Source organism: Malaya genurostris, chromosome 2, assembly GCF_030247185.1.
Source record: "Malaya genurostris strain Urasoe2022 chromosome 2, Malgen_1.1, whole genome shotgun sequence".
NCBI lineage: Eukaryota > Metazoa > Arthropoda > Insecta > Diptera > Culicidae > Malaya > Malaya genurostris.
The window spans coordinates 272,061,347-272,088,129 of record NC_080571.1 but is presented as its reverse complement, the minus strand read 5'-3'; the positions used below and the strand labels follow the sequence as shown (position 1 = coordinate 272,088,129).

Here is a 26,783-nt window from a genome sequence, read left to right as displayed (position 1 = left end):
ACTTTTGGCTACGGAGATTTAATAATATAAGTGACGTAACTGACAAAACGTGTTGTTTTTTTCCTAGCAATTTTTTCGGAGATGGCTAAATCGGTTTTAACAAGCTTAAGCTCGTTTGAAAGTTACTATTGGGCCATTGATCAACAGTAATTTCCAAACAAAATGGCTGTAACTTTTTGTACCGGAGATATTATGGTAAAGACTGTCCCAGAAAGTATGGACGCACATTGATTTCGCTGTAAATAATTCACAAGTGTTAAATATTCAAATTTTATTCGATATACTGATAATATTAGACTACAACAACAGAATATTATTCTCAACATTTGCTACTTAGCCATTGTAGACTAGCTGGCGCACCTTCTTGCGAACGTTCCTCATTAAATTCCGTACAGGCTTCTTGGCGACAAGTTTTGATACTTTTTGGCAATCTTTTTCAAACTGTTGACTGGTTTCGACTGCCGAGACATGTTTCCTCAGATGTGCCTTCGTTAATGCTCAAAATTCCTCAATTGGTCGAAGTTGTGGTGGATTCATGTCTTTTGGGATGAAAGTGACATTTTTGGTAGTATACCATTCTACCGTTGATTTCGAGTAGTGGCAAGAAGTAAGATCTGGCCAGAAGACTACAGGATCCTTGTGGCTTTGAATCATGGGTAGAAGTCGTTTTTGTAAACATTCCTTGATGTATATTTCGCTGTTCATTGAAGCAGTAGTGATGAATGGTTTCGAAATCTTACCGCAGCTACAAGTTGCTTGGCAGACCATAGCTTTCTTACCAAATTTTTCGATTTCAATCGATGTCTCGGACTGGTTTAACACTTGTCCTTCTCGCACCGTATAATATTGTGGTCCAAGGCAAGGATTTGTAATCGAGTTTCACGTAGGTTTCGTCGTCCATGATTATGCAGTTTAAATTTACAGCAAGAATCGTATTGTACAGCTTTCGAACCCTCGGCCTGATCGATGCTTCTTGTTTCGGACTACGTTTTGGTTGTTTCTGCTCCTTATAGGTTCGAAGATTCAAACGTTCTTTAGCACGAAGATCATTTGACTTCGAAGAGCCCACTTTTTTGGCCACATTCCGAACTGAAACTTCCTTCTTTTGCTCGAACGCCTTCAGTGTACGTTTATCCAACTGAGGGTTAGTAGCACCTTTTTTTCGATCCGTTTTCGGTTCATTCTCAAAGGTGTTATCCTCACCGAACTTCCTGATTGCGTTTCGCACGGCTTTTTCACTTACTCCTTCCATTTTTGCTATCTTTCTCAGTGACAGTCCGCGTTCTGTGCACCATTTGTACACCATTTTTCCACCATTTGTACACAATTACCATTGCGAAATGGCAGCGGTTTTTAGTTGCGTCCATACTTTCTTGGACAATCTTTACAAGTGACGCATCCGACAAAACGCTTTGTTTTTTACTGCGCAATTTTCTTGGAGATCGCATAACCGATTTTAACGAACTAAAGCTCACGTGAAAGCTACTTTTTGGCCATTAATCAAGTTCGAAGATTAAATGGCTGTTGCTTACATATCCGGAAATATAATAGTATAAGTGATATAAACGACAAAATATGTTGTTGTTTATTATTTAATATTTTCCGAAAAACTTAAACCGATTTAAACAAGCTTAGGCTCGTTTGAAAGTTACTATTGGACTAACATATGTCAAGTTCAAAGATCAAACGGCAGCCACTTCCGGTTCCGGAGATATAATAGTATAAATGACGTAACCGAATAATCATACATTTTTCATCGGCTGGATTTTCTCGAAGATGACTTACCGAAAGCTATCAACGACTTTTTTGAAAGTTAACAATGTCAATCAAATTTAGAAGAATTATGGTACACATTTCCGATTCCAGAGGCGTAATGTTGTATGTTACGTATCCGACGAGTCCCAGTGTTTTACAACGCAGCTAAATTTCTCAGAGATGAAATAATCGATTCTGAAAAACTTAGACTCGTTTGAAAGCTACTATTAGGTTATTTGATAAACTCACAATACTGATGACCGAGGATAGATTACTACACATATTTTAATGAGATTATTTTAATGGCAAGAGAAAGGCATTATCACACCAATAGGTGGATGAGGAACGATTTTTTTTTCAATCGGTCTCACTTTTTCAATCCGCACAACATGATGTTCAAACTAAAAACCCATATAATCCAATCCAATTTCATCCGGACACGACTTCCGGTTCCGGAATTACAGGCTGATGGGTATATGAAGAACTCAGAGACGGCTGAGTTCACAAATTTAGACTCAAAGGAAACGTTTCATGGTCTCCTAGACTACTGTTGACTTTTGTTCGGATGCGACTTCCGACTGTAAAGGAAAACGAAAAAATGACTCAAAACTTTTGATAAATTGTTAAGATTAAGGTTTTTTGAAAAATCTCCTTGTAATATTTATGCAAACATGAGTTATACGAGAAAGGTGTCATTACACCACTAGGTAGATTAAAACAGGTTTAATATATTAACTTATTCATCCTACTAATCCTGTTGTCATGGTTCTCTTTTCATTCTATAGTTTTTAGTGCTTCTATTACTCCTCCTTTTCTTATTTAAACCATTTTCTCTCTAGTATTTTAAATATTCATTTCCTATTCTGTTTTATCTTTGAATCATCAGTGAATATTAAGTTCAAATTACACCTAGCGGCTCACTGGGTTGGCGATTCAATGCATAGGGCGCTGGTCTTACATGCCAGTTGTCATATATTCAAAATAGAATGATTCATAGTGTCAGTAGGATCGTAATACTAACCATGCAATGATTCTGTACGCTAATAAGCGGTTGCCAAGATTTTATTTTTAGATCAATTCAAAACTCCAAGCAGACGAATGCACGGAAATGTGAGACACGAAAATAACATATATTTTTATATGAATTTGACATGTTTCGCTTTTCGAATGATTTTTCTTTTAGGTTTTAAATTGTTGCTTTGTTCTTGTCAATTCCATTGGAATGTTATTTCAAATTTGTTAATTCTTAATTATATTGTTCTTTTGATTCTATAATTATTCTATTATTCTATTATATTATTCTATAAATATTCTATAATAATATTGTTCCTTTGATTCTTTGAGTTTAAGTAGGTAACTATTTGTGATCTATTATTTTGATTTATTTTGGTACAAGTGGTTTCAAACAGACATCATTATATGTTTAAGTTAAGTCAGAAAAATATTCTATTGATTTTGGTAATTTCTTTACGCATTTTTTTTCTTTCTGCATTTGTGATCACTGCTTCTCTTTGTTTTCTCTTCTATTATGTATTATTTCTATGCCGTTCTTGGATTTTCTTTTACTGAGAACGGGTCCAGTGTGCCCTTATTTGGTTTTGTATTCATTATAATTTGCTACAATTTCGGGTTCATTGTATTCATGTTGCTTTTTCTCGTTTTTTTTTGATAATTTTCATTCTATTTTCAAAAAATGATCGGTTATTTTTTCTGTTAATTCCTTTGGTCGTCATGACGTAAGTCGTCTTGAACAAGGTCTTATTCTTATCAGTACCGAATCGAAAAAATATTTCGAAAAAAATTGAAAGTCATCAAAGAAGATAGATGATGGAAGCGTTCCGTTTTTGAAAGAATTTTTCCAGTATGCTTTTCGTAGGTTACTCACGAAAATTTGTAATTTTTGAGCTTCGTGTATTTTCTATTTGTTGTGATCCTCCAATGTGCACTTTTTTTTGTGTAGACCATAAGGTTTCATTATTATGGTCATTCGCTAGTCGGGTCGAAAACTAATTCTGATGCTATGAGGTTGAGAATCCAGCTCAGCCAGACAACGTGGACTGCATCGAACTTCCCATCGCGATATAGCCGCCCTTCAATTCATATTCTTCATGAACTTATTTTTTTGCATTTAGATATTTGATTTTCCCTATTTTTCTTGTGTTTGTGATTTTCTGCTTCTTTTAATTATTCTGCACTTGCCTTTCGCGTCCCTTTGTCTATTCTGATTTTTCTCTTATAACTGTTTTGCCTTTCTGTATAGAAAGGTAATTGAATTGTTGGCAAACTCGACTTCCGGACGGATCCACGGAGTCCCATAGTATTATAAACCATGCGACTCATTTTGACGAGATCGGAAAATGTCTGTGTGTATGTATGTTTGTGTGTATTTGAGTGCACATTTTAACAAGCTTAGGATTGTTTAAAAGTTACTATTGTACTATTGATTAAATTCGAAGATTTTATGGATGTGACTTCTGATTCCGAAGATATAATGGTAAAAGTGACGTAACCGAAATTACGCGTTTTTTTCACCTCTCAATTTGTTCAGAGATTGCTTAGCCGATTTTCAACAGACTTTAGAACATTTGAAAGTTACTAATAATTTTTACTACGAGTTCAAAGATCAAACGGCTATCACTTCCGGTTCTGGAGATATAATAATATAAGTGACGTAACCGACAAATCGCAGTATTTTACAACGCAACAAAATTTCAACGCAGTATAGAGTCTTATTTAAAAGAATTAAACTTGCTTGAAACGTACTATTAAGCTATTTGATCACTCACAATGCTAATGATCGAGGATAAAATCTCACAAATGTTTCAATGAGACAATTTAAATGGCAAAAGAATGGCATTATCGAACCATTAGGTGGATTAAGAAGGGTTTTTATAAGATTAATTTTTCCTCCTGATTTAATATTCGTCTTCTCCGTCTAGTTTTTAATGGTGTCATTCTTTTTTGATATAACATAATTTTTTCGCAGTTTTTTGTACTGTTTTTAGCCATTTTGAAATCTGTCGTATTTTATTTGTTTATTTTTTTTTTATATCAATTGAACTTATTTTTCAATATACGCGATTTTTTTTATCAGTATTCTACTGTATTTTTCCTCTTTATAAACTGTGGATTCACTGTTATTTACGTCCTTTCTTAGTATTTTTTATTTATAGCTGGCTTTAACCTTTTGGTCGTATGCTGGTTGTGAATTCTTAACTTACCTTAATTGTGAATTCTACTTTTTGTAATATTTGTTAATTAAAATATCTTACTTATATTAATCTTAGTTATATTTTTTGCATTCGTCTCGCTTCACTGTCTATTTGTAAGTATTTTCTTCATTCTCATACCGTTACATAATCTTTACGTTTTATAATGTTTGCTTCTTTTCATTGTTCTGCTTTGTTCTCTTTTTATTCATCTCGTTGTTTTGAGTGTACTTTTTCCATTCTGGTATTCCGAGAACTTTCAAGTTATGTTTTTATTTCTTTGTTCATCTTTATTTAGTGTGGAATAGCTATTATTTTTTTTTGTTTCAATTATAGAGGTTTTAACCTTAAAGTCATTTGTCTCTTCGGGTCAGAAAAATTTTCTGACCCTATGTGCGGGGTTGGGGATCGAACCCAGGTGGGCTACGTGAAAGGCATCGACCTACCCATCACGTTATGCCGGTCCCCCATTGCTATTAATGGTTTTCTAATTATTTCTAATAATCACTGTGTTTCCATAATTTCATGAAATCTTTTTCATAGTTGTGTTTTCCTACTGTATTTTGTTTCATTTTGTTTTTTTTTAATTCTGTTATTTTGGCTACGGCTGATATTGTGTTTACTGTTTTAAAACTCCGGCTTAATCTTCAGGTTAGTCGCCAGGGGGAGGCGCTGATATTGTGTTGTCTGTTTATTATTGACACACTGTTGCAATTTGTGTGGTTGTATCTGATGATGATTATTTATAATTTTACAATTCTTAATGTTCATTTAGTTATACCAAATTTATGTGTTTGTATCTTTAAAAATTATTGGTCATATTGGTTTTTATTGTAATTGATTCAGCTTGTTTGCCTTTTATCTTAGTAACAATGGTCTTTAGGTATTTTGTTCCATGTTGTCTACCGTTCTACGCATTTTACGTTCTTACTTCAGGTTATGTTTATTGTTTTTTACTATCATATTTTAGCTTCCTTTCTTACTGTTTTCTACCAAATTGTTATTCTTAGATTATTTTTGTTCTTTCCTTCTCTTCGTTCGACTGTTTCTTTTGTTTTCTCTAATTGTCAATCCTGGTACAAAAAAGTAACTTTCAATTTCTTTCATTTGCTTTGGTTTCTCTGTTTCTTGAATTCCATATGATGTATTTTACATATTTTAATTTTATTTCATATTATGAGATTCAGGGGACGGGTGTAGCGTAATGGGTTAGTCGATGCCTTTCACGCAGCCCACCTGTGTTCGATTCCCAACCCCGCACATAGGGTCAGATAGTTTTTCTGGCCCGAAGGGGCGAATGACCTTAAGGTTAAAACTTCTATAGTCGAAACAAAAAAAAAATATTATGAGATTCGTGACTGTGGTTAGCGTAATTCGTTATTTCCATTTTTAGTTTCTTTGGTACCCGTTTTAATTTTCTACTTTTTAGTCGCTCTTTTTTTTAACTTTCATTTCTATCTTTCCACTTTAATTTGTTTTCTAAAAACTACTGTAACTATTAAAATTGATCAAAATACTAACCAATGCGGTGAGTTCCCTAAGCTGAACACTAGCACCACTCCGATGTGCGATGAGCGGGAAACCACCGAAATGAGGCTTTTTATTATTTCCGCTGTACAAGATACATCCGTTTTCCGGATGGAAATGAAAATGTTGCGTTCGAAATTTATGCCATCCGGTCGGTTTGGCTGGATGGGGTTTTTCTGCAGGGATGGTGCGAAGGGTATCCAACGTACGAAAACGGCTCACACACGGCAGTATGTCATTATGTGGGGGGTGATTTCGCTAAACAGTCTGTGAAGAATCGTTGGGTTGGTGTATTACATATTCAGATTTTCGATGCTGTTTGTGTTACTAGTTTGTATGTCCAACTTTCTGGTAAAGGTGAGGAGAAAACAACATAAATAATTCCAGTGGCCCACCTATGTGTGGTGGGTTTAAATTATAGTGGTGAAAATTGAATTGAGCCGATTTCAATGCTACATGGGTTGAGGTTAACCGATGAAAAAATAAACTATTCAAAAGATTCAATCAATATATATTCACAGTTTTTTGTTTGTTTGTTACGGAACCAGGTCAGCTAGGGATCCAAACACTTTACGATATTATAGAGATTCCCCATCGACCGGGAATGCAAGATGAATGTTTGTTTGAAAGCTCAACATTTGCCAGAATCGAGTAGTAAATAAGCTCAGGATTTACTCTCCGTTGGCAGCAGGTGACTGCGGATACTAAAAACTGGTAGCAGGTGCTCTGGAAAATTCAATTCAAACATAGCATCCTTCCTTGTTTCACTCCGAGGCTGTTCTTCAGACTGTTGATATATTATTACGTGAAGAAAAACATAATCAAGATAAAAAATGAAGAAAATGTCATCGTGCAAAAACACACACTCAAACTACATAGCACAATACCAATTTTGAGGATTTTTTTCCGTTTTCCCCAGCTTAGCCACTTACATCAGGAGCGACCGTGGATGAGGGGTTCGAAAATAAAAAGTTTATAACAGTACAAGTGAAAGATTATTTCCTTTGAATGTGTGAGAAAAAGCGAAAAAGAAGAAAAATGTTTGCCGCAATAACAAAACATAATATAAACCGGATGGGACCGGGTCTGTTTATCAGTCTCTGTGTGTGTGTGCACGTGTGTGAGTGCCTATCCTTTTTTCCTTCGGTAATCCCTTGTTTTTCTGGGAATCGATGCTTTCAGGAAAAAGGGTCGCACTTTGCACTGACTGGAGACATTCTACGCTAACTGCTTTATTGACAGAGCTGAGAAGTAATATTCGTACCAGCCGGGAAATAAGGGAAAATCTATTCTGCCAGAGTAATCATCGGCTGATAAATGATACCGAAGCGACTGTTGACATTGGCACATGTGACGAGGTGTTGTTTGACACTATGGAACGGCGGGGGCTGGCTGTTCATAAACAACCGTTTTCAATAGGACGAAACAAATTGAGTACTTTTTTAAAATTATGATAAATTTTACCAATTTTCATTTGTCACAGCTAGTTTCGGAATATTCGGAATAAGAATAAGGATAAGAGTTAAGTGCTATATTTCCATTTAGAAGTGACAGTTCAAATTCTCTGGTAGTCAATCGATTTGAAACCAATCGAATCCCAAATCGTATCTCGAAACGCAATATCAATTATTTTATAAAAACTGTCTACGAAAATCGTAATGACAACTTATTCATAATAGGCGTCTGATTCAAAATAGTTTAATGACTTTAATGACTTAATTTATCGTTGGAAAATTTCTATCGCAATGTTGGTTTTTCAAATTAACAGGTTTTGTTCTTTAGTCTCTAGGCAGCCGGTTACCGAGAGAAAAATATGAAATTATTTTACTTGACGGCCAATAAGTTCTAACTGAAGTACTATGATGGTTAGCATATTTGAGTTTATATTTGATTATTTATTTATTTTCGAATGAACCGATTCTTACGAACAACTATTGTCTAGTTTGGTGATCTTCGGTTTGTCTCACAATGAAACTTTATGTTGTGTGGCTACTCTCATTCGAACAATTCCAAGACAAACTTTTTAGCCTGATACATAAATATCAAAGTAATCACCCGGGCCCTTCTACTATTTCAACAAGAACTATGTTAGACGACCAAGACGTCTGATGCACAAAGAATTCAGACTTAACCATTCGATGTATCCGAGACCTATCCAGGCTATATATTGCTGACGAAATGTAATATTCGATATAGTGAAGCGGATGAATTGGGATCACCACCCTTCAGACGATTAAAAAAAAGGATTAGAAAATTAAACTCGTATTTTAATTTATGTTCATTAAAGAGGCGTATAAAACAGAGAAAACTACAAACACTTTTGAAGCAGAACCTGGTCTGAAATGTATCGACGATCTTCGGTATGCAAGAGTAATTTTAATAATAATAATGATAATAATCTGTCGAGGTCTGTTCAAAACGTACCCGGAATTCTCATTTTTCTAAAAAAATATTTATTTATTCGTCTACATCTATATGGTCCCCTTCAAAGTAATCCTCCCTAGATATAATACACTTATGCCAGCGTTTTTTCCAGTCTTCGAAACACCCCTGATAGTCACTTTTTGTAATGCTCTGTAGCACTCTCAGTGATTCTGCCTTTATCTCTTCAATCGATGAAAAACGCTGTCCTTTCATGGGTCTCTTCAACTTTGGGAACAGGAAAAAATCACACGGAGCGATATCTGGTGAATAAGGAGGTTGGGGCATGATTAAAGTCTTGTTTTTAGCCAAAAAATCAAGAATAAGCAACGATGAATGAGCAGGTGCGTTATCGTGGTGCAAAACCCATGAATTTTTTTTCCATTTTCATGCCCAAAACATTTGAAAAAATATGATGGCATGAGCCAACTGATATACCAACTTCATCAGCAACTTCTCTAATAGTGATTCGGCGATCATCCATAATCATTTTTTCCACTTTTCCCACATTTTCATCGATTATTGACGTGCTGGGTCGACCGGAGCGTTATCTGGCTGCTCGGCCATCCATGGAAGTTGACCATCAATGTTAACTTCCCTCTCTGAGCAGCCTAGATAGCCGTGTAGTGTCGGTAGCGGTTTCCCAACTGGCTAAGAATAACGCTACGGTCCACCTGTACCGGTGGTATAAGTCCACCAAACAGGTAAGCCGTGTGGCATCCGGCGGAATTATTTTTTACCAAGAATTGATCCACTGGTTTCCTGTTCCATGTCGTAAAAGGCCACAAAAATAGGAACTCCTAAGTCAAGGTGTATTTCCGTGCCGATGGCTGAATGGCTGCAGGAGGTTAAACATTGCAGTCGTGAACGGAATATCTTGGGTTTTTCCCTTACTGGATACACGCAATGCTTAGCAATCAACTTCTTTGATCATCGCTTCGGCGAGCCAAAGATTAGAAAGCTGAGTGTCTGTGGGTATCCTCAAGGTGGTGTACTATCCCCACTTTTATGGAACCTAGTCGCTGATGGTTTGTTAAGGAAACTTAATAACCTTGGATTTCCGACTTATGGTTTTGCCGACGATTATCATATATTGATGACCGGTATAAGCATTAACACTCTCTTTGATTTAATGCAGCAAGCCCTGCGATCTGTTGAACAATGGTGTTGTCAGGTTATATTATCTGTGAATCCGGGCAAAACATCAATGGTCCTTTTCACTCATCGTAGGATAATTACAGGAGCTCGTCCGTTGCAGTTCTTTGGTTCAGGGGTCACTGTGGTCGATCAAGTTAAATACGTCGGGGTTATTCTTGACTCAAAACTGAATTGGTCTGCTCACATTGACTTCAGGATTGAAAGAGCTTGCATGGCTTTCGGCCAATGCAGACGAGCTTTTGGAAAATCATGGGGACTCAAACCCAGATACATTCATTGGATCTACACAACTATTGTTAGACCAATTTTAGCATATGGTTGTCTTGTATGTTGGCAGAAAGGAGAAGTCGCGACAGTTCAGTCAAAGCTAAATCATCTCCAAAGGATGGTCCTAATGGCGATGACAGGAGCATTCACGACAACTCCTACTGCTGCTCTAGAGGCGCTACTGTGTATTAAACCACTACATGTGTTCCTAAAACAAGAAGCATTATCTTGTGCATACCGTCTTAGGGTTACAGGGCTTTGGAACAGTAACCCATTAGATTATGCTACCAGCCACACTCGCTTGTGGTCTCAAATGGTTACGTGGGATGAGTATTTACTCGCTCCTAGTGACCTAACTTTTACATGCAGTTTTCCTTTCAACATTCAATGTGAGCTATCCTCTTCGTGAGGAATGGTTGTCTGGTTGTCTGGAACGACAACTTGATGAACACATAGTTTGTTATACGGACGGTTCTCTATTGAATGGTCGTGCTGGTGCTGGTGTCTACTGTCGTGAAATGGGGCTGGAGCAGTCTCATTCACTTGGTAGATACTGTACTGTGTTCCAAGCAGAAATCTACGCGATTCTGTGTGGAGTACAATCGGCACTTCAGCAGAGGATCTGTGGTAAACGAATTTATTTTTGTTCCGACAGTCAGGCAGCCTTAAAAGCACTCAGTTCGAATGACTCACGGTCGAATCTAGTGATCGCATGTCGAACTCAAATTGAAGACCTCAGCATTTCAAATGCTGTTTACTTCTTATGGGTACCCGGCCATTCTGGTATTACTGGAAATGAATGGGCTGATGAGTTGGCTAGAGCTGGTGCAACGAATGATTTCGTTGGTCCTGAACCAGCTTTACCACATTCAACTAGTTGGATAAAGCACAAGATTCGTTCTTGGGCTGCATCCAAACATGCCAGCTACTTGCGCAGCTTGCAAACTTGCGCTCAGACAAAAGCATTTCTACCAGATTTAAATCTGAAAATGTCAAAGTGTCTACTGCATTTCTTCAAGTATCATTGAAGTATTCTGGTCAGAGCTCTGACTGGACATTGCAAACTCAATTATCACATACTATTCAACGTGCTGAGTATTATTCGTGTGATTTGTGTGAATGCGATTATGGTACTTCATATCATCTGATATGTAACTGTCCCGCATTGACGCAGCTACGTATCCGGGTTTTTGGTTCTCGATACATGGTTGAGTCTGTGTATGCGGAGCTAAAATTGAAGGATATTCTCTCGTTTCTTACCCAATGTGGTGAGGCGCTATAGTCAGAAGGGTTCATCGTTCTTCCTGGAGTGAATGAATCCCTTCTGTATTCACCTTAAATAGGGTTTAGCAGATTGTTTGGCATCCTTTAGGGGGTACCGAATTTACTTCTGCTCGTACATACTGCGAGTCGTTCTGCATTCTTCCGGGAGTGCAGAATGGTGTCGCTTTTGTAAAATCTCTAAATCCTCTCGGGGGTTGAAGGTTTTATTAACAGCAGACTGTTCGGGACCTCGTAGAGGTTCAGAATTTCCTTCTGCTTCCACTAAATGTGATCCTCAGCAGATTGTTCAGCATCCCTTAGGGGTGCAGAATTTTACTTCTGCTTTTATGTGTTTTTGTGTCGTCAATTTTTCCCATCCTCCTAGTCCAACCCTTACCATTTCCTTTCAATCCTTCCCTCTTATATATCGGGAAAATGATGCTAAAAACAAATTGATGGCAAGGCACAAATCTCCAAATATCAAGGGGAACGTGCCATTTGAGCCAATTTGTTCTGATTCCTGATTCCTGATATCGTGGTGCAAAACCCATGAATTTTTTTTCCATTTTCATGCCCAAAACATTTGAAAAAATATGATGGCATGAGCCAACTGATATACCAACTTCATCAGCAACTTCTCTAATAGTGATTCGGCGATCATCCATAATCATTTTTTCCACTTTTCCCACATTTTCATCGATTATTGACGTGCTGGGTCGACCGGAGCGTTCGTCGTCTTCAACGTCTTCGCGGCCATCTTGGAAACGCTTATACCACTCGTAAACACTTGTTTTTTTCATAGCAGACTCACCGTAGGCTCTCTGTCACATTTCGCACACTTGGTTACACTTTATTTCATTTTTCACGCAAAATTGAATACAAATTCTTTGACTCTTAAATTCTTCCATTGTTTAAACTAACAAAAATCGCCGAGCTCAAAAAAACACGTCTACCCCAGCCGCTACAAGACAGAATGTAAACAATGAATACAGCTGAAAATTTCACCATACATTAGGGACATATGTACCAACACAATAAAAAAAATTTTGACCGCCGGACTCTCCAGACGCGCGCAATTAAAAAATTCCGGGAACTTTTTGAACAGACATCGTATATATATATATATATATATATATATATATATATATATATATATATATATATATATATATATATATATATATATATATATATATATATATATATATATATATATATATATATATATATATATATATATATATATATATATATATATATATATATATATATACGAGGTCTGTTCAAAACGTTCCCGGAATTTTTTAATTGCGCGCGTCTGGAGAGCCCGGTGGTCAAAATTTTTTTTTTATACAAATTAATCTGTATATATGGCAACCCTGTTTTGCATGGTATATTTTCACACGACCCCATTAGCATTGCCGTTCGTAATTGAATGTGTTAGTGACAAATTATTTTAATTTCCATCTTGATGAATCTTTTGGTAGGAAATATTGAAAGTTTAATTAACTCTTAATGATAATTTGGAGCACTAAAAAGTGTCTTGAATTGTCACAATCAACAAGATCTGACGACAGATCCCTTCTGGTGCGATATAGTTGTTGTGTACCGGCCCGGCTGGAACTGGATTTCGTGAGGTCCTCGATGTTGCTCTCGTGTGTGTCTTGTTTCGGGAACAGTTGCTCAGCAAATGGTAGCCTTTCCACTGGTTTTTAGTGCCATCGTGCTGACGGTGTCTCGTGCGTTCAGAGTAGCTGCTTTAACTTAAATGACGCTATTTCTCACATGACCTTTCGTTTCATACCTAATACTGGCAGCGGTGTACGTACAGTCCCTTTGCCAAAATTCTTTTTCCTGTTCACAGAACTGGAAACAGTGAGACGACATAAAAGAGAGAGTTAGTAGAGCGGCAGCCAGTAATACTGAATTGACTGTGTAGCTGTTAACAGCACCTCGTGGAATTTTTACGCAGAAACACGTACACAGGAGGAACAGTTAAGGGCAAGGCAAAGTCCCGCTCGAACCGTGCTGGTCTGCAGTTCCCAGTTGACAGAATCCATCGTCTGCTCCGGAAGGGAAACTACGCCGAGCGTGTCGGTGCCGGTGCATCGATCTATCTGGTGGCAGTGATGGAGTACTTGGCTGCTGAAGTGTTGGAATTAGCCGGTAACGCTGCCCGTGACAAGAAAACGAAAATCATCGGCCTCGCCATCTGCAGCTGGCCATCAGTAACCCCGTCCTTTTCAGGACGACCACATCACTGTGATAAATAAATATTTAAGATTGCTTTAAGTTTATCCAGTTCTGATATGCCTGGAAAGTAGAATCAAGTGGAAACCTTTGTTCTAGCAATTTGTTTTCGGCTGCATACTAAAGTATTCACGACAAAAATACATATTGATCTGTATACGTGGCAACTCTGTTTCGCACGGCATATTTGTATACTAGTATAAAGATGTGTTCAATATCATCACTTTCGCATTGCCGTTCGTAATTGAATGTGTTAGTGACGGTGCAAATTATTTTAAATTCCTTCTTGATGAATCTTTTGGTAGGAAATATTAAGATCTGAGATGGTTCTCGTGTGTCTTGTTTCGGCAACAGTTGCTCAGAAAATGGTAGGAAAGCGACAAAATTCAACTAGTTCTTTAAGATGATCTTTAGCACTGAAAAGTGCTTTGAATGGTCTGAAAAGTGCTTTGAATGGACCTTGCTGGACTTTTTGGCTGCCTTTCTACCGGTTTTCGGTGTCATCGTGCTGACGGTGTCTCGTACGTTCAGAGTAGCTGCTTTAACTTAAATGACGCTATTTCTCACATCACATTTCATTTTATACCTGCTACTGGCAGCGGTGTACGGAAAGCCCCTTTGCCAAAATTACTTTTCCTGTTTGCAGAACGGGAAACAGTGAGACGACAGGTCCTCGATGTTGCTCTCGTGTGTCTTGTTTCGGGAACAGTTGCTCAGCAAATGGAAGGAAAAATGAACCACTCAACTTTTATATGGATGTTCTTGTATAGATACAGACATCTCGCGTTATGATTGGCTGGTGCTATCATAGGTAAATCAAACAGGTTTTTCAATAGTGTACTATTGAAATACTTCAATGCATTTGCTATACACGTTCAAGTTGAAAATTTTCGATTCTATTGGTAGTTAGATTATATAAATCCTTCCACAGATCACTGAGCTATGACCTTTCAAAATACGAGAAAGGCAAACGCGCCTTATTAATTATCCTCTTTGATACTCGTTTATACCAAACATTTCAGAAAAGTTTAATTTTAAACTATTTGAGATTATGTCACACAACTGAAAATGTTATCATAAAATTGTGATCATATTTCCGATGGCATGTAGCAAGAATTATGTTGATTCATTAGATACAACAGGAGATATTCACGATCAAAAACTTATCACTCTCTCAGAGGGTAAATTTTGAAAAGGCGCCCATAGTAAAGTAAATCGTGTTTACGACAAAAGAAACTCCTGCAATTGTGAACTTTTACGACATGGAAGCAGGAACCCAGTGAATCTACTCTTGGCTACATTTTTGCCGATTCCACACGGTCTCTAGGCTGGTCCTGTCCGGAGAAAGATAATGGGATCAAAATGAAGAATGAAGTCGATCAAACAGTTATTCGCTAAAGGTTACTGTAGTAATATTCGAAGATATATACACTTACGAGATAACCAACATCTTTTGAAATCACCAAACTAATAAACTTTTATCCAAAATTTATAGTTATGTTCCGATTATTTATCGCACAATATACTACTGCATCATCTCTCGTATGTGTAAAGTAAGGTTACTGGAAGAGCAAACTTTTGGCGGAACTTCACTTTAAAAATATCAACAACATTTTTGAAGATTGCTAGTGATCGGACTTGCTTTGTGAGCTAACCTGCCCCACTTTCCCCTAAATGAGAAACTGCTCCATAGCCCGAACTAAAAACTAAAACGTTCCCGGTTTTTCTTAATACTGAAAGCCTATATTTAAACGACATACCACACGATTTTAACGGCAACGAAACAATCTCAGCTTTACACACTTTATCGAAACGTAGAAGATACAGGGTGTTGCAATCAAAAAATGGTCAAACAAAAATAGGTGCTTCTAAGTTTCAACTTCGAGTCGTTAATCATTCAGGATGGCATTGCATTTCAGGATGGTTATTGCAAACGATGTGCAAAGAAAGCGGAAAAGGTGCGGTGTGTGCAGCTTCATTTTCCGGGAAACCAGATGGTTTCTGGGAAACTTCTGTTGAAGTAAATATGCAATTGGCAAAACCTCTCCGCAGAGTGCCAGCTCTCCTTGAGCTGCACCTACGAAGCAGTACTTGCATGTTGTTATCTGTTGATACTGATTTTAAGTCAAGAGCGGGACTATTAGACAGGAACAAGCAATCTGATATACGACTTGGAACTATTTTGTATGGTTCGGAGCTGAAAGCTTAAAAGCCCAGATTAATGAGATAAAATGCATTTACTTGCGCATTGAGGTTAAGCATTCAGTACGAAGAGTCGGTTAGCTAATAGATTGAAATGTCCAACGTACATTTAGTTTGATTAAAATAACTGTTGTTATCTCTTCCTAACCTCAATCAAAACTGATGTAAATTCAAATCTTAACAAGAACTTCTTTAGTTTTCTGAACTCAATTCCAAAGGTTTGTTAGTCGGGACTAATATTATGCTAAACATGATACCATCTCATGCCACCAGAACATTCTGTACTATGTGACCACTGCTGCACTCCAAACAATATCACTTTAATTAGAAAACTTTTCCTCTCGAACAAGCCAATCTTCCCATCCGACCGTTACACAGTTCACTGGTGCGGTACCGCCGGAGAAGTGTTACATCGGAATACAAGAAGAAAACATCGTGACGAACAGCAAGAAGACGTATGAATGTATTTTTCATGACCAGTTCAAGCGAAATCAGTGGTTCGGAACAACTCCGAAAAAATAAAGAAACAGTCCAACCCCGATCGGATCGAAACTTTTGAAAGCCTGCAGCTTGACCGAACCGTCGTAGGCGTCGCAACTGGAAAAACTTTTCCTGGCACAAATCCAATCCTGCCAAGATTTCGCGTGGTCACTCGGCAAGGCGGTTGAATTGCGAACCCACACACGGGCGAAGTAGAGGGAATCGGGATAACAAGACGGATCGTTTGTCCGTTGTTTTTTGTTTAATTTAACAGCCTCCGCTTACACCACCAAGAGCGCGCACCCGGGGGGAGGGGCGGCCGCATTGCGGATATGCGGTGACGGATCGGCTAAGAAGGATGTTCCTTCGGAAGCGGCGGAAGCACACAAAAAGAAAAGTGTCTCGTCACCCGAAAGAAGGTCTGACAAAAACATAATGTTTTATCATCTTCATCTTGGTGGCGAAGAGAGAAAAAAAGAAAGCAGGAGGTTGTACTGTGATTTGATTTTTTTTCTGAGTCAGTTCAACTGTACTCATCGGAACAAGCGTCGAGCCCTCGAGGGCTGATTCGCTGTGTGGAGGACAAAGTTAGCAAAGCTCTTAACGTGGTGCCGCTGAAGAACTTCCACACTGTGGAGTCGAGAAGGATTGTTGATGATACGCGACCACCGAAAGAAAGTTCACCGGAAGCATCGTGTGGTTGTCATTTTTTGAACTTTTCCTCTTGAGCTTTCAGTGCAAAAGTTGTCAAGGGTCACAAAAAGTATGCACTCTTCAAACTGAATTACTTTGGTTGTAGTGAGGGTCGCACTTCTAGGTTTTAACTTCGAGTCGTTCATCATTCAGGATGACTCGGTTAGTGTTGCTAACGATGTGCAAAGACAGCGGAAAAGGTGCGGAGGGGGCAGCAGCCTTTTCCGGGAAACCATATGGTTTCGGAAAAACTTCTGTTGGAAGTAAATATGCAATTTTCAATAAGTAGTTCAGTTAACGACCCGTCTCTGACGCCAGACCAACAGCGCGACTGTCGTAAATCTGATTTTGCGCTGTATAAACATGACAAGCTGAGGCACGAGCGTCGCCCGCACCAAGTCGATCAACGGTGGAAAGCATTAACCGACGACATGAAAAATTACTGCAAATGAACTACTCCCTCCAGTCCACCGACTCATCCATCCGCCGTTGCGAACAGATCTCGGCAACAATGTCAGTCACAGTGTATCTAACCCTGTCAGTGAGTACAAGTGTTTCCATTATGTTTAATAGTCGCCTCTTTTCCCTCTCACTTGAACCCAATTTTCCGGGCTTCTTCAGACGAAGAACGTGAAAAACATGCGTTTTTTCCAGCGCTCCCGAAAGCGACGATGGAAATCTATTTTCTTTCCAAACATAATTAATTTTATGGCTAATCATAAAATTGATTAAATTTAGACTCTTTGACACGGGTGAACAAGAAGGTCCGACGACAGCGGCGCGAAAAATCATCACTCATTTACACTTTTTTCGCCCGAGACTCTTTTCGACACTCGGACGCGGGGGAGACTGAGAGAAAGAAACGAAAACTAGTTGACGTGAAATGGATAGTGCGGTGTCGCAGTGACACTAATTCTATTTGGTCTTAGCAGGCAGGGGGTGGCATTTGATGAATGTTATTGGAAAATACAGGCTGGTCTGTCGGGGGAGTGAATGAATAAGAATCAGAACACTTTCTATCAACAAGGCAGTAGAGTGCTTAGAGCATAATTTGAAAATGTTTTGATTGATGAACCGATGGATGTTCGATGATGTTCGAGTGATGTCGGAATGCTATAGGATTTTTAAATTGATTGTAAACATACTAAACGGAAATGAAGAGCTGTTGAAAACGGTCCAGAACAGACGGTTCTCTTGAGTCGTCGTCGTTTTGTGGTGATGGAGTTTCTTCATAATTGGTTTTGTTTCATGTGAAATGCGAAGAATCGTGGAATCTTTGATCATTCGAGCAAGCAATCAATGCAAAATATATCTTCAACGTATTTCCACCTGCGATTTAGCGTTAAAACTTTTCTTCAATTACACTTCGTTAGTCCTCATTAATATAGGGTTTTGCATTCTTCGAAAGGATATATAATATCTTCAAAAATGTAGGAACTGAAAAAAGAGTTCAAAGGATAACACAAAAGATGGAAATAAGGTACATTAACATTCCGAAGTTGTGCTTCTCTTAGGGTTATGGAAAATAAAGCTGCCTACCCTAAGTTATAAGAAAAACTGTAAACCAAAGTTGTTTGAAAAAAGTGGAACATTTGATCTTGTAAGATATGAAAATTTATGTTTTGGGCTTTCTCAAAATATCAAGAACAAAAACATATTTTCACAGAAATTTTACAATCGGCACTTATCTAGAAATGCTAAGCAAACAGCTAAATACTTTTAGATTATCGTCGATTAATCTGGATACACCCAAATCTCCGTTTACGTAAACTTTTTTTACGTTACCTCTTTTTACGTAACTCTTTTTACGACAAAAATCCCAAATAACGTAATCTTTTTTTACGTTGAAAATACTTCGTAAAAAGAGGTTTTTGCATACAAAGAAAATCGTTTCCGGCTCATTTATATTCCATAAAAATTAGTACAATATGGGTATTTTCGGAACGGGTTTGATGAGTAAATGTCGGAAAACGATGCTTGAGGTGGTTTTGGATATCAAGATGGCAACTTCCGGTTTATTGATATTCCTTGAAAACCCTTACAATATGGGTATTTTCGGAGCTGGTTTAGTGCATATTGCGTAGAAAATAATGTTTGAATATTAGTGGATTGCTGATCGTATCCTATATTGTATTAATATTTTCGCCAGTGTCATATGCCATTCGACTTAGTTCGTCGAGTACGCAAAATGTCTGTGTGTGTATGTGCGCATGTGTATGTAACGTTTTATTACACTGAATTTTATTGGAGATGGCTGCACCGATTTTCACACTTAGATTCAAATGAAAGGTCTTGAGGTCTCATACAAAATGTGAAAATAAGTACACCAACTTTTTGCGGAGTTGAATAAACCGATTCTAACACACTTGGATCAGTTAAGAAAGCTCTTCAGGTCTTATACAAATTCCTGAATTTCTGACTACTGGTTCCGGAGTTATGAGTTGAATGTGCAAAAAAAATAAAATTTTTGTACTAACTTTTCTCAGAGATGACGTGAGCGATTTCCACAAACTGCTTCAAATGGTCTAATAGTCCATTGAAAACTTTCTCAATTTCATCTGGATCCGACTTCCAGCTCCAAAATAATAGGGTTAAGTGTTTCTAATAAATGTGCACACCATTTTTGTTTCAAATGTTTCGCGTATGAAAGTGCGTCGCCATATGCCATTAGCGAGTGTCATTATATTTGAATCTTAAGAGTGGCCATGCTGATATGGACCGATTTGTGCATAAGAACGAATAACAGTTCAGGTAATTAAATCAGTCAACGAAAACTAAATTAATAGTTTTAACAGCAGTTCAAAACTTGAATCCATTCAAATGAATCATATTTACTACAATACTGAAAATTAAATATTAACATTTCTTTCACCAAAAAATGAACCATAAAATATTTACATCGAAGCATTTTCATCAATTTATGTATTTGTTTGACAATTTGATTGTAAGTGTCAAGCTGATATTATGTTGAATTTGGAATAAAGTTCCTGAAGTTTATTTGAAACATCTTTCTTCCTAATATTGACTCGTAAAATCCATTCCAAAAGTAACAATATTCTAAAATATTCGACAGTAAGTCATAATTACTCAAACAACGTTGACTAAGAACTGTTCTTTAAATTCGTTCCGAAAACGAGAAACAGCATCTTGGATTTTGAAATGACTTTAAACATCATTTTCCGACATCTACTCATCAAACTCGTACCGAAAATACCCATATTGTAAGGGTTTTCAAGGAATATCAATAAACCGGAAGTCGCCATCTTGGAAATTGATGCTGCTTATAACATCCTTTTCCTGTAAATACTCATAATTTTCGTTCCATAACTATCAAATATATTATACATATCTAATAATACATATACATAAGGAAAATTTTTTTTACGTCATAATTCGATTTACGTAGTCCCGATTATTACGTAAATGGAGGTTCGGGTGTACAAGCTATAGGATGGGTCATTTAAAGTGGAATCGCATCGGTCAACCCAATAATTTCTGACATAATGGTCAGATCGACTAATGACATACCGCGTTGAAAGCGGCATTCCAACACAATTTTACCATGTACTGTTTCACTAAAAGAACGCGCTAAAATTGTTCAGCTTTATATTCAAAACGAAAGCAATTTTTAACAAAAAATCATCATGTCATTATGAGGCACATTTCACATTAAATGGATGCGGTCATAAGCCCTCGTGGTTCACTGAAAGATCTCGATTAATTGAGGAACAGCTTCTAAGGAGTGTATCGAAAAGTAGTTAGCAACATTGATTATTGAATAAAAAAGCGAAAAAAAACATATTTTGACATCAGTTTTCGATATATTGTAGAAAAATTACATTTTTATGCATTTCACTGATTATATTGAAGAAAATCCTAGTTTCTGTGAAACGCTCGCACTTTGGACTTGACATTCTTCATTAAATTCTGCACAGTTACTTTTGTGACTTTCCTGGTGGCAGCTGTCTAGTTTTTTTTAACTCCTGCATGTTTTGGGACACTGTACCTTCCTTCCGAAAGTGCCGTTTGACAATTGCCCAATACCTTTCAATTGGCCGAAGATCCGGGCAGTTCGGTGGGTTGATGTTCTTTTCCACGACTTGTACATTATTTTTTGACAACCAATGTAGAACGGAGTTGGCGTAGTGGGCTGAAGCCAAATCCAGATAAATGAGGCATATCTGGATTTGGTTTCGCAGGATGAGCCTTATGCTTTCTGTACAGTGGCAGCATTCTCTTCTTCAAACATTCTTCCTCGTGTACCACAGGTACAAATTGCTTACCAGACCAACACTTTTCCATCGCCACCGTGGTGTCAGCGTCGTCCAGGTTCTGCTACACCGATTTCGTATAATATTGCGGTCCGGCAGCGCTCGAGAGTCTTCCTTGGCGTAGGTTTCGTCGTCGATCAGGATGCATCCGTCTTTATTCTGTAGAATCCGGTTATACAGTTTTCGCGCTCTTGTTTTGGCCTGAACTTGCTGTACCAGGGACTTTTCCGGCACCTACTGTTTCTTGTACGTTTTCAGGGAGTTCCGAACATTGATCCGTTGAATCATCCCGATGCTGGTGTTGAACTGCTTGACCAAATCACGCATCGACGCCGATGGGTTTTTCACGATGTACTCAACCACTTTTAAGTCCCGGCCGGGCTGGCTGGGACCCGTTTTCCTACCGAATCGGGGCAAATCCTTCATGGAAAGGGTCTTACCAAACTTCTCGATAATATTTTTGACACTGGTGTGGTGCACTTCCACCCGTTTTGCAATTTCGTTGTACGTGACACCACTTTCTGAGCACCAAGTGAGCAGAATTTTCTTTCACGTTCCCGGATCAATTCGTGATTGCATAACCTTTCTATATGAGAAAGGCAAAAAAACACACGAGGTGAAATCGCCGCCATATCGACCGATACATTGGCCAAAACGACCAATGCACTATGGTTCGAAACGGGAAATTAGCGTGAAAAAAATATTTTCACTATTAAATATTAGTATTTTGTAGTTAGTGTCTTCACAAAAGTTGTTTGTAATCAAATGGCGCTCCTTTTGATGGAAAAAGTTACTAGGGTGGCCCTCACTTAGATTGAAATCTGAAATCTAATTTTCTTTATTGAACTCAAAAATGATTTTGTTGTACAATAAAAATGTAGGAAATTTTATTTTGAGCAGCTTTGCTGAAAAAAGCACCTCTCTAGCTTTTCATTTGATCGAGTTACATCAAATTTCCCGAGTAAAAATAGGGTGACTCCTGAAAAATCACTTTTTTTGTTCTAACTTTTTTGTGAAACGTTCTACGGAAAAGTTGTCTTCAGAAGAGTTGTTGAACTCACAATTGCTTTGATTTACAAAAAAAAAATTCGGCTGTAGTTTTTGTGTGTCTCTTTTCTCGAAAAGACAATGTATGGAACACTGTAGTTTTAAAAAAGTAAATTTAATGAAAAAATTAAAAGGCAAAGTTTGAGAGTGGAGAGCTTAATACTTTCGGATCAGTGAATTTTTCAATCACGACCCGCATGCGCGGAGCGTACCGCAGCGCAACTCGCTCGAATACGGGCTAAACTTGCCGACACATGTCACGCCACTGATCCAATCTTAATTTGGAAAGTTTATTGTTAGAAACGTTACAGTTAAGATCGCGGCGTAAAAATGAGTTCAAAAATAAAACACATTCGTTGCGTCCGGTTTCTTTTCGCTTCTTGAGAAACCCGATTTTTTGCAAGTAAATTATGTTTAGTGTGCACCGTGAAACTTTTCCAAGATTGAGTTAAACCCTAAGGCTTCTTTTTTCAACTAAAAAAAGAAAATAGGCCCAATTTTTTTTATTTGTTTATTTTTTTTTTATTTGTTTAATGACCTTTCAAACTTTGCCATTTAGGTCCGTATTTGTTTATTAATTTTTTAGCTTTTTTCATCAAATTTACTTTAAAGGTTGTTTTGTGGAATCGCTTGTTTGAATGCTAAGGAAAAGACGCATATTTCATGTTTTGGACAAATTTTCGTATCTTTATTACCTTTTACAGCACAATTTGTTGAAAAAAGGCTCTTTTTTTGTAAACGCGAAACGTCAAAAAATCATATCTCGAAAATTCCAAATACCACATCGAAATAAAAAAATAAGTGTCGAATATTTTCGAATTCTTTACAGAAAAAAATAGTTGATTGAAACAAAAAATTTGAGCGGCTAATTTTGCGAGGAATACCCCATATGTAAAATTTCATTCGAATCGGCATCTGTGAAATCTGATGAAATATTTTTTTTAATTGAACTACTCAATATTCGCATGTTTTACTGATTGAGTATGCTCTCCCTATGTCTTGCTCAACATTTAATAATTTGCTGCTTCTTTTCTCCCCAAGAAGAAGCAAAGCGGAAGAGATTCCCACAAATGATGTTTCTGCTACCGAGAAATTTTCAAAACTGTGATAGCTTCCCCGCAAATGCACATAAATGTTAAATCTTGGGTTCAATAAGTAAGCAAATATAGAGATAATAAAAACAACGAAAATAAAAATACTACGTAACTGAAAACAATACCTTATTGCTACTGTGGATAAAAAGTAGTAAGACGCGAAAAACCTTATTCGTCGAAATTCAGTGACATCTGTGCCAAGTGTCACGTCAAAATATTCATTAGTGTTTAGTATACGTCTGTCTTTCTGAAGTATTAAAAGTGCAATTGGCGATTTTTACAATGAGTGAAAATATTCAACAAAGAAGTTCCATTAAATATTGTGTTCGGAATCAAATTTTTGGTGCCGAAATGTTCAGAATGTTACAAAAGGCCTTCGGTGATAATTGTATTTCGCGAGCAGGTGTTTTTGATTGGTACAAGTCAAGAACGCGTTAATGACGAACCTCGTTCAGGATGGCCATCAACATCAATTGATGATGAACACGTCGATGAAACCAAGGAATTGGTGTTCGAGAATAAACTATTAACAGTCAGAGTAAGGCCGGAATTATGGGCCGACAACTCTTCATTTTTGCACCACGATAATACACGATAATTCAACCAATATCGATCCGCACCCACCGTATTCGCCTGATTTAGCTCTGTGTGATTTCTAGCTATTCAGCAAACTTGAACGACCGCTTCGGGGGAACCGTTTTGAGTCAATTGAAGACATTAGAAAAATAAAACGCTGGCACAAGTGTAATGGGACCCGGGGGGATTACCGTGAATGGGACGAAATGAATTTGGAAGAATAAATGAAAAATTTTGAAATTATGAACAAAGTCTCGCAATTTTTTACCAGATTAAGAAACCGAATGACAAAGGTAAAAAAAGGACAGTAACAATGATATATGTCGTGTACATTTATTAAGTGTGATATAAGGATAACTGAAACAATGACTCGACCAATAAACACTCGAAATTTGCTTGAAATTCCAAACTAGAAGATTAGTACTTGAAGCTTATTTCTACCATTGATTTGGGTGTAAGGAATCGAATTCTGCAAATAAATGTTCAAGAAACCAACAATTTTTTTTTGTTTTGTCCACCAAATAGTGCAAAAAAAGCACAAGGAAAAAGTCTGAATGTCACTCGGTAACCGTAAATGACAAGCAATACGAAGCACATTATTGTATATTGTTCCATATGAAATAAGGGTGATTGTTGTATTGAAGTTGACCATATATTGGTTGACTATATTGTGTAATGTGTTGTAAGCCTCGATGAAAAAAAATTCTGTTCCTCCTCATGAAGTCCATGGAAATTTTCATTAAAAAAGTGTTGAACCGAACAAACCGAATGAAACGCTAATTGATTTATTTCCAAGCATTCCGGAAAAAAAACTTTCCCATCCTTCTTATTCGGATGCAAAACAAAACCAACTCAATTTTTCCAGCGTAAACATTAAATAACACTTTTTTCGAATTTTTCACATCAATTTTCCGACTTTCTCTATTGTTCGTTTGCAGAGCTGCGCAACGCCTGGCTTCGGGCAGTGTGATTCAACAACAGAAGCAGCAGCAGCAGCAGCATCAGACCCAGCATTTGAACGCAAAAATGAGTGGCACCGGTGTGGGTTGTGGCGTAGGCGGCGAGATCGGTGGCTTCTGCGGCGCAATACAACGGACGCCACCGTCGGTGCCGGCCGGGTTGGCACGAAGGATGGCCAACCGGGAGATCGGAGGACTAGGCAAGGTAAGCTGCGATGGGTGAACCGTTCCCGACCGACATTGTGTCGGAAGGAAGCTTTTCCTACTTTTCTCAATTTATTTTTCAATTCTATGACAAAGTGTGATGTGACTTGGGTTTCCAAAGGGGGTCGACATTTTCTTCCGGTGAATGAAAACCGGGACCGAATGTATTACTACGAACTGTTGAGTTCTTGTCTTCCCGTCCACCACTGGCTGGTTGATTGCTATAATACGTGCAATTCTTCTCGATGCTATTTTTATTGTCCTCGGAGAAATGTCAGTTGGAGTTCATGAGCTCCGGCAATGGGAAAAATTTTAGTACTGTGTGCAGTTTTTGCTTCTACTTTATCTTTTTTCTTCTCAGACGCTCCTTCCTACGGTTCCTAATAAGGTTTCAATTGAACAAAGAAAAGTAACTTTTTGTCCGCAATGCTGGTCAACGACAAAAAGTGTGACATGTTACCAGAATACAAATAATTCACAGAAACCCACTTTGACTGGCCGTCCACCATCTCGCAGAGGTAATCCCGTTTTGTGACAGCCCCGCCGGGCAGGGTTGAATTTGGGACAGTTTACACAGATTCCCAGGTGCGATGGTTTTGGACAACTCGTTCGTATTATCTTAGCTCAGTATTTCCAATTTTATCTGAGATTTGATTTTCACTAAATAATTGCTAGTAATTTCATAAGGCTGCTTCTGAAAATCCCAACGATATCTATCATCTTAAAGCATTCTGACCGGTGGAAACTATCTGTTTCCTAGCAGTAAACTTTTCCATCTGGACCACGGTCGGTAAGCGCATCGAAAGCTTCTTCGAGTGTGGCAGCTGCCCTTTTCCAGCTCTGTATTTAGTTGGAAAAATGTAGAACTTGTCTAAATATTTTATTTCCTCTTGTGCGCTTTTGTACTCCAGGCAGGCAGCTCTGCCAGCTCCAAGCTGCTATTTTGCCGTTGCTTCAGCGGGCAAGAGTCAGCCCACTATCGATATATATGTTTTCCATCTTCCAGCTCAGCCAGCATCCCGGTAGAACACACCACCGATCGTTTTCCAGCTGCATCGGGAGGTACGAAGAGGAGAGAAGGAAAAGTAGCAATCCACTTCACAAAGGGATACAAAACATTCGCATTCTGTTCAGCTTTTCCGTTTTACCATTAGTTTCGTTCGTTCGCATGTCGTGATCCGACGGGGACGGGGAAGGAAAAGATGCAGAATTTCCTCTCCACTCAAGAGTTTATAAATGTGAAAATGTTTGTATACGAGTTTTTTTATTTCCAACTTCGATGGTGAACCCGCTCGTTGCGGCTCAGTTTTGCTATCCGGTAAGTTGACTCAGTTGTTGATGCAGAATCGAGCGGAGAATAGCAGCTAACGGGCAGGTTGCATTCATTCTCGATAAATTTGCTTATTC

General features: G+C 37.9%; 1 protein-coding gene across 3 annotated transcripts in view; it reads left to right on the top strand.

Moving 5' to 3' along the window:
- Window positions 1-26,783, top strand: part of LOC131430053 (kinesin-like protein CG14535) — a 377,655-nt gene that overhangs the window by 192,992 nt on the left and 157,880 nt on the right. For all 3 annotated transcript variants that reach the window (XM_058594676.1, XM_058594674.1, XM_058594677.1), the window contains one exon: window positions 25,152-25,377. In XM_058594676.1, the coding sequence (XP_058450659.1) occupies window positions 25,152-25,377 (226 nt within the window). The remainder of the gene's footprint in view (window positions 1-25,151; window positions 25,378-26,783) is intronic.